Source organism: Uloborus diversus, chromosome 10 (genome assembly GCF_026930045.1).
Source record: "Uloborus diversus isolate 005 chromosome 10, Udiv.v.3.1, whole genome shotgun sequence".
In the NCBI taxonomy this organism is placed as follows: Eukaryota; Metazoa; Arthropoda; class Arachnida; order Araneae; family Uloboridae; genus Uloborus; species Uloborus diversus.
This window is the reverse complement of record NC_072740.1, coordinates 20,716,144-20,728,639: the sequence shown is the minus strand read 5'-3', so window position 1 is coordinate 20,728,639 and position 12,496 is coordinate 20,716,144. Positions and strand designations below refer to the sequence as shown.

Here is a 12,496-nt window from a genome sequence, read left to right as displayed (position 1 = left end):
AATTTAAATTTTACACAGACATACATATTCATAAAATTGATTTTAGATGATGAAAAACATTTTTTAAACAAAATTTAACTATCATTATAGGAGTTAATTTTATAGGGAACTTATATTTTTTGTAGGAACTAATTCATTGATTTTGAGCATCAAGTAGGTGGTCCGGACCTGGACACTATCCCCCTTTTTTTGCCACTGATAAAATGAAATAAAAGCATTTTTCAATTTTACCGAAAGTCTCAAAAACTAAAGTATTTAATAATTGACTTTTATTAGGTTAATGTATCAACACACTCAATCAGTAAAAAAAAAGAAAAAAGAAAGAAATAGAAAAATAGCGAAAACGGTACTAGTATTTATAATCGAATACTAATAAATATTCGAAATATGAAATAAAAACCTAATTCTCTTCAATGTATAATTTTAAACTACAGTGAACTCGCGCGGCAACGCGATTCGATTTATGCGGAGTTTTTCTCGAGTAACGAATTTCGGAACTAAAGCGAATTCCTCACCCGCAGCACACTTAATATTAGTTTCGTGAATAAACTTTCCCTTTAGCAATCACTGCAAGCGGAAGTTCCCCACACCGTACTAGTCCAAACATCGCTTTGTCAGTGTACAAGTCACTCCACTTCTTTTTCATTCTAAATATGAAGTTAATGATACATAATTTCCCATAAGTTTATCTGAAGTTCAAAAATTGAAGGAAAAATAGAAAGTTTCTGACAACTAATGAAATGTTAAGATTTTCTATATGCTTGAACAACTAAAGAGTGTGTAGAATATAATTACTGTATCCACTGTACAGTACTATTGTAATGTTGCATTTTATTATAGCTACATACTATACGTACAGTACTGTTTCACTTTATGCCATTCTCCTCCATTGAATTTGTGCATCCTAATAGTGCTTTTATTCAATAACACAGCTTATTATTATTATTTATTTTTTTAATACAGTAAGATTTTAGTTCTCTATATTTAAATTCGGTACCATGAAGTTAAGAAATGGGTTAAAACAGTTTGAGGGATGCTTTTAAATGTCAAAAATTACAGGTATGTTCATGAAATTCGTATAGATACCTTTTTGCCCCCCCCCCCCCCTCTGTCAGAAAACACAAACGCGGTACTAAATTGGCAGCTATCGCTTTTTCTTTTCTTTCTAAGCCATGCTCTATTCAAGGCGAATATTTGGAAAATGAAAATTTCGATGCCAAACTAACGGCGTCAATAAATGGAACGTATGGCACCAAAATAATGTGTCTGAGGTCAGCTCGAATTTTTCAGTCTTACAAATTTGATTGGTGCAAGTTATACTTGTGTAAAACTTGCACCCGTCAGATTCGCTAGAGAAACCTCTTTACTTTTTTTTTTTGAAAATTTATTTAAAAGTAGTTTTCAGAAATCGCTACAAACTACTTTTTTTTGTATCGAACTACTCGCTACTCTACTTTTTTAAGAAAGTAGTGCGCTACACTACAAACTACTAAAAAATGTAGCTACTACAGTAGCGTCGCTACTTGTAGCGCGCTGCTTCCAACCACTGATCTAATCAGATTAAAGTATCTGCTGTAGAGAATAAAAAAAATACAGGAACTTACGCTTGCAGCTAAATAAAATTGTTTGCATCAATTTTCAATATTATGCTAAATTCAACTTATATTGCTTGTGAGATTAATATTTATAATTCCTCTTTTTAAACTGATTTAAAAAAAAATTATTTAGTACTTTATAATTATATTTAAAAAAATATAATACTTTGTAATATTTTTTTAAATGCAGTAATATGTAACTTTTTTTTGAATTCTTCTAGATATAGTACAATTAATAAATGCATTATTTTTCTTTTTTATTATTGTTAAGTCTGAGGGGACGAACACAAGCATATGGTATTACGAGGAAAACATGCATATGCGATCAGCGGGATATCTCTTTATGCAAATAATAACCAAAAGTAAACTCTTTTCCTGTGAATAGCTAACATATCAGTAGCTTACTTAAAAAAAAAAAAAAATAGTTCCTAGTGCTCTCCCTTTAGGAGAAAAATGACTGCCAAGATGGTCAAAATTGCGTTTTTTTGCCTTATGGGTTGTCTTTCAGCTTTAATATTTCCAAGCAGGAGTGTGAAACCCAAATAATTTATTGTGTAGTTATTTATAGGGAATACCAGTAGACTATCAGAAAGTGAGCAAACCATTGGTTTGTTTCCCTTTTTTTTGGAATCAATGTCTCAATTTCAGCGAAATCGGCAAAATCAAATTTTTGTGATAGTAACTTCTAAGAGCACTATACCTTAACCGTTTTCATTTTAAGCATTGTAATATTTTTTTCCTGAATGCCTGGAGTGACTAATTTTCATAGATACCAAACACTTCTATATTGCATGAGCAGAAAATTTAAGAAAAAAAAAATGACATCAATTTCTTGGCATTTTGAGCGAGTGGACAAACTTTGAGGACCCATATTTCAAAAAATAAATGGAGCAGGAACCTAAAAATTTGGACTTTTTCATGCCTCTATATCATCAATCTGTGTACTAAATTTAAAGAAAATTCGAGTCGGTCATGCAACCCCTATTGGTTGAGTTGGTATGGAATCACTCTTCTCTATTTTTATACATATTCGCCATCTTTTTCTGTGCATTATTGTGAGGTGCCCTAACTTATGTATCGAGTGTCACAGAATTCCACAGCCAACCCGTTGAGCAAGCGTTTCACCCCTTTTTTGACTTCGTCGTCGCTCTGGAAATTTGGCCATCAAAGTGTTAAAGCATAGGGCAGGCCTATCACAGGCATAAGTTAAAAATTTCCAGGGTCGAATTATGGTTCAAAGTGTGCCGTTTTCGTCATTTCGAGCCTAAAAAGTCAAAGAGGGAATTACAGTAGGAGGCTAATTTCAACTATGTTGCAATAGGTTATACATACTATAGAAACACAGGAAAAAAGAATCTGATACTAGTTATCCTTCATGATGAAAAAAAAATTGCTTAAACTTTAGAAAAGATTTAAAAAAAAAAGGATTTTTCACTCCCCACAAAACCGTTCTGTGGGTTAGGTGATAAAATCTGAAAATGTTAGAGTAAGAAGCTGTTATGTTGTCCTTTAAAACGAAACAAAAACTGTCTTGTTTTTCTAAGGCGTAGAAGAGATTTAAGTCTCTGAAAAAATTATCTGTTTTTGGTGAAGAATTATGTTTTGTAAATGTAGTTGATAAAAATTGAAAGCTATTTGTTATTATATTTCAATGAAATTTGGTTAGATGGTATTCTATAAGGTATTTATTCTGTCTACTTAGTCTCTTTTAAGTAGTGTGCAAAAGTTATTACTATATGACTTTAAAAACGCTTACATCTTTTCTTTTCGTCTTAGAAAAACAAGACAGTTTCCGTTTCGTTTTAAAGGGCAATGTAACAGCTTCTTAGTGCAGCATTTTCAAATTTTTATCACTTTAACCCACTTGCCGTTTTTGAGGAGTGAAAAAAACTGATTTTTTTTCTAATTAGCTTTTTTTTTTTCTTTTTTCTTTTATACTTCTAGTATACATAATTAACTGTAACAGGAAAAACAAAAATAGTCTCCCACTGTAAATCCCTCATCGACTTTTTTAGGCTCAAAGTGACGAAAACGGCATTTTTAGATCCATGATTTGAACCAAGAAAATTTCTAACTAACTAGGCCGTTTTCATCATTTCGAGCATTAAAAAGTCAATGAGAGACTTACAGTAGGAGGCTATGTTTTCCCTGTTGCAGTTAATTATGCATACTAGTAGAAGTACAGAAAACATAAAGCTGATACTAGGATTCCTTGATAATGAGGGCGGGGGGGGGGGGGATGCTTAAACTTAAAAAAGAAAAATGGGTTTTTTCCCTCCCCAAAAACAGCCTGTGGTAAAAATTTGAAAATGCTGGGGTAAGAAGCTGTTACATGGCCCTTAAAAACGGTCCTGTTTTTCTGAGGTGTAGAAGAGATACAGCCATGGAAAAAATAAGGGCACGTTGAAAAATGAGTGTTATATACAAAAGTAATCCTCAACTGCAAACTGCCTTTGAAGTAATAATACAGTAATAACTTTTGCAAGCTACTTAAAATAGGCTAAGTATAACTTTAAATTTTTATTTACTAAATATAATTTTTCACCGAAAACAATTTTTTTTTTCAACGGCTCCTATCTCCTACGCCTTGAGAAAAACAAGACTGTTTTCGTTTCTTTTTAAAGGACAACGAAACAGCTTATCGTAATTGCTTCTTTGTATTTTCATAAAAAGCTCAAACCTTCCTTGACTTTTCCTGAATCATCATTCTGCATACTAAAGTATGCATAATAATATAAAGTTTTCAAGAAAATTGTTTTTTTTTTTTGAAAACTCAAACTAAAGTAGTAAACCTATTAGTCTAGGCAGGCGTCATTTAGATACCTTTGAGAAAAAAAGAAATGCAAATACATTTACTGATGCTAAAACAGAGCAGAAACTCAAAAATGCCTCTTGTTGTCGTATGTCAAGTACAAAATGAAATACAATTAAAAAAAAAAAAAAAAAAAAGAGAAATTGTGAACCGAAAACTTCAAGAACGGCTTTGGCGACTTATTTCCTTTTCTGTGTAGAGCGTTTGCTTTGTGCAGTTCAGGTCAATTTTGAAGACGGTCACTACGATGGACGGGGCAATTGAAAATGTGTTCCGGGTCAAAGTTGTTTTGCCTGGGCAATGTAGGGAATCTCAGAAGATTCTGGATCCATCAGGTATAATCTTCATGCCCTTCAAGTGCCCCGTTCTAAGTCTTGGTGATCGTGGTAGTTATGTCTCTGTTGTAGTTCAGTTCAGGTAAGGAGTATTTTTTTATTGAGATAGTGCAAAGTCTCATTTTTGCGACTGCACTTTCGTCGGACGATGTAGTGGATAAGGGAGTAGGATCAACAGTTCTAGCTTTCTTGGCAAGAGAATCGGGTTGCAACAGAATCAGAATTTTTAAGAAACCGCTTCGAGGTGCACACCCCCATGCTACAAACTAATGCTGTGCTAAATTTCATGAAAATCGGCCGAACGGTCCAGGCAGTATGCATGTAACAGAAATCCAGACAGAGATCCAGACTTTCAGCTTTATTATTAGTAATGATTAGGTTTTCCTCTCCTTAAGAAAAGGAGCTTTGAAAACTGATTGAGAATAGAAAAAAATATTTCAATCACTATTCCTCTAATAAATTTTACACTAGCATCTTAATAACAAAATCTAGTAATCTCAAATGATTAAATTCAACAATACATTGATTAAACTTATTTTCCATTATTTCACCAGTTTATTTTTTTCGGGGGGGGGGGGGGATTGTTAATTAATAAAACACCAAGCATTTGAACTCCAAAGTACAGTTTACTTCTCAGAGATATTACAAAGTCTCATAATTAAGGCAACTGTTATTTACTTCCTATTAGAATATGGAATGCTTCAATCAATGAAAAAAATAATTTGCAAGTTATCAGAAACACTAATATCAAGAATTATGGATGGCTACTTTTGTGGTTTTTAAGTTCAATAGAGCCTGATGACCAGACAGGCTCAAGAGGCAAAATCACTACCTGCTGTTATAAAAAGAGTCAAATTCTTTCAAAAATTTTAAGAAATACTAATAGATATAGTAATGTTATAAATGTTGACATTTAATTCTCTCTCAGAGGTCATTTTGATATTCAAGATTTGAGGTCAAGATAAATTATGTACCTCAATTTTAATGAACCTATTTTGAAATATATGGGTCAGTCTTCAAAAAGTAACTTTCTTTCACTCCCCTTTTACAGTAAAATCTTTAAAGAACAATTCATTTAACATTTTTTAAAAATTTCATCAAATATATCTTTAAAAATACCAAAAACTTTTAAATAATTTTTATTTTAATATATTTTTGTTTCACAACATGCGAGTTCTCACCTCTCGTGGTATGTCACACACATGTGAATGTTTATGTTGCTTAATAACTTGTTTAATTATGGTATATATTTATTTATTATTTCTTTCACAAGTATCTCAAATGCTAAGAGTTTAAGTATATTTAATTTTTTCATATAGTGTTCTAGTGCGTTTTAGTAGGATAAGGAATTGTGTCACAGAATAAATTTTCACCTCCGTTACCCAAACACAAACTGCCATTTCTCATTAACAAATGGCAGTAATCACGTCACATTTTATTTCCCATGATACAAGGGAGCCCGCTTGTTTATTTTCAACCATAAAGAAGTTGGGAGATTTTTGTTTGAAAACCAAAGTATAGTTATTAGGAACTCTCACTTCTGTAAAGTTGAATTTCAGGAGTGTAAATGAATGTAAAAAAAGAAGTGCACATGTTTTCATATGCTTAACATGTGCAAATTGTAGCAACAAAGAAAACAAAATAATACCCTGAAAAATGTATCCAGTAGGCCTATATTAATGGAAAATTTCTCACCTCCCTGCGACCTCATCAATGCCATTATTTCTGAGGTGAGAATAAATGATGGAGGGGAAATACATTTTAATTTTAGGCCGTTAACCAAAATTATAAATTACCAGTATATTCTCAAATTCACTAATTTGGAAATATAGTAATACTATACAATTTTTTAACACAAATTTAAACTAAAAAAGGATAACTAAAATTTAAGCCATGCTTTAATTCAGAGAGCTTAATATTACACACTATTCATTAAAATAGCTCATTGTTTGCACAATGAACAAAATTACTACTTTGATATTAAGTTGGCCTTTATTTTCAAACACTGAAAGTATTTTTTTATTTCCGTGAATGTGTAGCAGGGCCATTGCTTATGATTATGTGTAGTAGGTAACGCTTTCATGTAAGAATAAAAAGAAAACAAAAGGTTTTGAAATTGAAAATATTTTCGTTTGAAAGTTACATTCTGGAGAATGACCCATATGCATTATAAAAATACAGCAAAAAGAACAACTTGTTATCTATCATTTTGATTATTTACACAAAAAACAAATTATCCAAGAAATCATATTAACAACAACTTCAATTTTTTCTTTCTTCTAGGACGACAGAAAAGGAGAGGGCAACGGAAGCTACACTGAATAAATTAAGAACTTCATTTATCAAGAGCACAACTTCTCAATCGGATGATGAATTTCAAAGAGACTGAAGTTGGTAAATTTACCACTTGCTGTGTGTGCCAAAATATTTTTCTCAAAAGAAAAAAGCTAGAAGTTTAGGGCACAAATCATTGTGGTGTGTTTGTCAGGGCTTAGTAGAAAATAGGAGGGGGTAGAGCAGAGCGCATCTCACAGAACTCGCTATCCTAATTAAAAGGTTGTAAAATTTCACTGACTACAATATAAAATCAGATGCAAGGAAAAAAAATTATAATCTGAACTTCATCGTAAGATAAGTTTTTATATAATTTTGAAGTATTTAGGCCAATTTAATTTTTACTATTTTTCAACATGTGGTGAAACCAACTCGTACTTTTAATATAAAAGTAATGACTTTGCTTACACATTTTAACCATGAAATTACTGGGTGTTTGAGCAGTTTAATACACAAGAATGAAATTGTTTCAAGAATTCTCAAATGGAAGTTGAGAGATGTAAGAGGAACTTTTTGCAGTTTTGAGTAAAACATGTTTAAAGTTCAGATCCTACTCAGGCTTTCATTGAATTTGTTTTCTAAATCATGCTGTATAGCAGCACCTATCGGAGCTACTAGTACCATTTCTTGCCCCACAACAGAAAGATGTTTTCCTAACATTTGCACTAGTTTTCTCAAAATTTTTAGTTTTGGCACTTACATCCCTTTGCTTCTTACTGCCTTAATTGTAATACACACACACATATATATGAAGAAATAAAAAGGTGAAGACTAGTAACATTGTGATAAAAATAGACAGAAAATCACCTTTGTAGACATCTTAATTTTTAGCTGAACAGAACAAAGCCGTATTAGTCACATGAGTGTGAATGTAAATTGAATGGGATGTTCAAGAGTGAAAACATACAATCATCCAGCATGTGAAAGCCCTATACTCCAATAACTGGAAGGAAAATTAAAAAAATGTGTTTTTAATAGAAGCACAATGAGCTCAAAATTAAATTGGCCTAAACTTTGTCAGCTTACATCATGTACCAGATGACTGTAAACTTAGCTATATAGTTTAGGAATTTTATTTCCAATTATGAGGTGATGTCATAAACTTTTATTCATATAAATTATTCGAATTTTGAACTTCTGAGGAAAACTATATTTCTCTAAAATATAAACTGTCTAAAAATTTTATCAATTCCCTGCACTTTTTACAACAGATATGTTTCCAAAATTATACCATGATATGGTCATAAAAAACATGTAGAAGTGGAAGCTTTGGGTTAAATTAGAATATAATAATCAAATTAGCAAATTACCATTTAGCGGGCAACAACCATCATCCATATGAATAATATTCAAGCTAAAACTTGGGAGAAAACAACAAAAGTCCACACAGAAATCAAGATTGCATACATGGCCTTGTATGGGAAAAATAGACAAGTAGTTCAAGTCTAGCTTGCTGTAATCTAATATCAACAGCATCTAGGAAGTTCACAAGCACTTTGAGATTCATATTTTAACTTCTTTCTCAAATTCTCAAAACCTAACACAATCTACTTAAAATTTGTAATGAACTGTATATTATTTTCAAAATGTCAAATTCTTCAATAATGTTGTTAAAAAAATAGCTAATAAGTTGAAAATAAACAGCAAATGACAAGTAAATTTCTAGTTGATCATATTACATTCTCTTTGTAGAAAATATAACATCACATAGGTAAATATAAATACATTTCAAAGCAAAATTGAGGGAAAATATATAAAACAGATTGTTGCGAATATATCTTTAAATTATAAAATAAGTTAGCAAAGAGTGTACTTTGAATAGATCATGTATAAAGCTTGTTAAATAAATAAACAATTTGCATGAACTTTCTTAAATTTTATAAATAAAGCAAAGCATTATTTATCTTTACAAAACATAATTGATTAGTGCTACAAATTAATATAGAAAAGCAAATATGTTTGTGATGCAACCTGAATAATGGTATTAAACTAAAATAAACAGGGGTCTATTTCTTGCTATTTCATATAGGCACTTGTTACCAACGGGAAGGAAAATGGCTCAATTCAAGCCAACTAAAGGGACCTTTTTGAAAAGTTTCTTTTTATAAACACCTACAACTGGCAAAATTGATACAGATTGAAATTGGTACACAACTTTTTTTGGACTATGGTATGTTTTATTTTTGGGCACAAAAATATTTCACTGTAATGAAAGCAAGAGCTTGTATAAAAATCGATATCCTCGAATTCAGCATTTGGCAATGACACTGATTTGAAATCCTGGATCTTTTCTTAGAAAAGAGAAAGAAAATTATTTATAAATAGGGCTCAATTTAGAAATTAATTTTAAGTATTTAAGGACTTGGGGAGAGAATATTGAATATGGTTTCTTAGTAATGAATTGTTAATGTTGTATTAATGTATCTTTTGTGCTTGTGGTAGTATTACTTGAAGATAATTCTATATATAATGTTCACAAATGTTAAAAATGTGATTATGAAATGCATTGATAATTGTGATATTTCCCAAGATTTAAAAAATGGTAAAATATTGCATTTTGTTTTATTAATTTCTATAATAAAATGTTCAAAAAAATATTTGTTTTTGTTCCTTTGTTATACTTCAGAATTAACAATTAAAATTTATTTTCATAAAATATCAAACAATAAAAGTAGAACTCATTTCAATACTTGCTCTTTTACTTTTATTATACTTGTTTAAAATGCATTTAGTATGTTCAAGTATAATTCCATCAGTGTTGAACCTTGACTGACAATATACACTGCTCTAGTTTCAAAATATATATTACTCTAACCTTAGTTGGTAGAAAGATGCTTGTAAAATGAGTTTTTGGACCTAAGAAACTTTCTGCATGTTTTATATAATAGGATGGCATATTGTTGATGAAAAGAACATCCTTTGAGGCATTTTTACAGGCTGAATCTAGAATAGAATAGTGACAAAAAGGCAGTGATCTTGTACAAAACCTTTCAGCAAATTTCCGCTTCAATCTGTTTTTTGAACAAAACAATTTTGATACAAAATTATACGATTATGTTTGCCATGCTGTCTATGAAAATATGGATAAGTAGGGGGGAACTCACAGAGCACCAGCTTGGATTCCAGGTTGGTTCTTATAATTTTTGCTTCATATTGCAAAAGCTATTTAATTGCGAGTAGAATTATTCACTGGTTAATTGAGGAGCATTTAAAAAGGTGTTCTTATTATAGCTGTGAGAAGTGTAGAGATAAATTAATGTCAAAATGCATGAATGTTGATCCAAAATCTGAGCTAAAACAAATATTTGTACGTTTTTTGCAAAAAGGCTCGAAAATACAAAACTGTTAAATTGTCAGTTTTCCAAAAAATCACAATGTTTAAAATTCACTTTTCATGAGCAAATTTAGATAAAAGAGCATATTTAAGGCAAAACTGTGCAGTACACTGCCATTTACATTTAATAATATAATATAATAGAATCAGCCACACTGATGGTCCACAAAGTTGCAAAGTTTACTGTTCTGAATCAAAATTCCTTTAAAAGCCATGAATCAGGGGTCACAGTCAGGATTTAAAAAAAGGACACAGTTTTGACAAAATTTTAAAACCATAAATCAAGAAGAACAAACACCACTATTTTGAACATATACATCATTTTTGTCAACTTTGTTATGAACTGCATTCCCTCCACTGCTTAAGAAAGAAACTTTTATTTATCAAGGAAAACATTGGAAGTTCACACACAAAGTTTAAAATGTCTACTGTGACTGCAAGCAATCAATAAATAAATAAAAACCAGAAGTGAAAAAAAAAATGTATTGTTTCAATTAAGAGCACTTCCTCCAAAGTTATTGGGGGGAGGAGGCAGCAGACACATTTCCCCATTTCATAACAATCTGCTTCAAAAAAAAAAAAAAAAAAAAAAGTCAACATGTTTTATTTATTTTGTTGTCTTAAGATTTATTTTTACAAAACATTAAACATATTTCTTTTTCTCTCCCAAACATGAAAGTGGGCAAATAAAGAGGAGTTACTGTCTGATTTGTGTGAATTTTTAGTTCTAAAATATACAAATACAAGTATATAGCATCCCTTTGAATATATTCCATAAAATTTGAATTGAAGGGTAAGAACGGCAGTTAGAGTGTCTTAGTTAAAGCCCAAGAATTTCTATTTCAAAAAGCAAAACTTTTCAGATGATCAGATTGTGAAAAAAAAAAACAAGGCTAGAGATGGACAGATTTGGGGGTAAAGGAGTCAGAGTCTGGAGTCAAAGACTTTAAAACTCTTAGTGTTGAAGTAGGTCATTTTTCCTTCAAGTCTGCAAATCTGCCATGGCTGTAGAGTCAGAGTATAAGTTTGACTGATTTTGGTGTAAATGAGTCAGAGTTGGAGTCGAGTCAAAGGCTTTAAATTCTTGGAGTCAGAGTCTGACAATTTCCTTTTGACTCTACAACCCTAGACACCAAAGTTACATCATACCACACGCAGATCTTCATAGACAAATGATTTCTATCATGCACTAGTGTGCATGCTCTTCAACAGGAATTGTGATACATAAACAATGAATGTATATAAAAAAAAGACTAATAGAAAAAGCTTGAATCAATTTCTGTAGAACTTTCTATAAGCATGGTAAAATGATGAAATGTTAGGACATTCAAAAAAAAAAAAAAAAGAATTCTAGGAAAATTAGAACTACTCTTATTCTTGCTTGAATTAAGCAATGTATTAAATTTATGATTTTTGTAAGAAAGATACACAGTAGAAAGTAATGATTTAAAAAATTAATGTTATTCTTTCAACATAAGATTAATTCCTTTGCATTTAGTATTAGTTTAGTTTAGAATTCTCGCTGTGCAGCTCAGTTGTATCGATTCAGACCAGGAGCCTGATCAAATCTTGTTTCTTTCAATTAATGACTGACAGTCAACAAGCACTCAAAACTTGAAATTAATTGCTTGAGCATAAAAAGACATACAGTAAAATTTTCCATAATGGTATATTTAAAAGAGCTTGCTAGTACAGTCTTACAGAAGTAATGCTCATCTTGCAAGATTCTTTTTACTCCAATCTTTTTTCTTTTTACTCCAATCTTTCCTGGCAAAGAGCTGAATATGAGAAAATTACAAAGAATAACACTTTCATTTATTATCCAGTCAAAAATGAAAAAAAGAATAAGCCATTTGAACTCATATCGAAGACATAAGCACATCATAAATTACTGTATGCATGTTTTTACCAATGAGGAACTATTTTTTATCAATGCAGAAAAAGTCTTGAACTTTCAACTATAGTATTGATCATGAAAGAAGCACATGAAATAAATACTTTTGTGCTGAAATTTAAAACACAAACGTATGAAATACATAAACTTTCAAGAACAGAACAAATGTTTTGGGGGTTACAAGGAATCTTC

At 31.0% G+C, this 12,496-nt stretch overlaps 1 protein-coding gene across 1 annotated transcript in view; it reads left to right on the top strand.

The window, feature by feature from the left end:
* LOC129231883 (protein shifted-like) overlaps window positions 1-10,074 on the top strand; it is a 35,355-nt gene extending 25,281 nt beyond the window's left edge. Inside the window, exon 8 of the mRNA XM_054866274.1 lies at window positions 7,026-10,074. Coding sequence (XP_054722249.1) covers window positions 7,026-7,063 — 38 coding nt within the window. The 3' untranslated portion in view covers window positions 7,064-10,074. The remainder of the gene's footprint in view (window positions 1-7,025) is intronic.
* The last annotated feature ends 2,422 nt before the right edge of the window (window positions 10,075-12,496 follow it).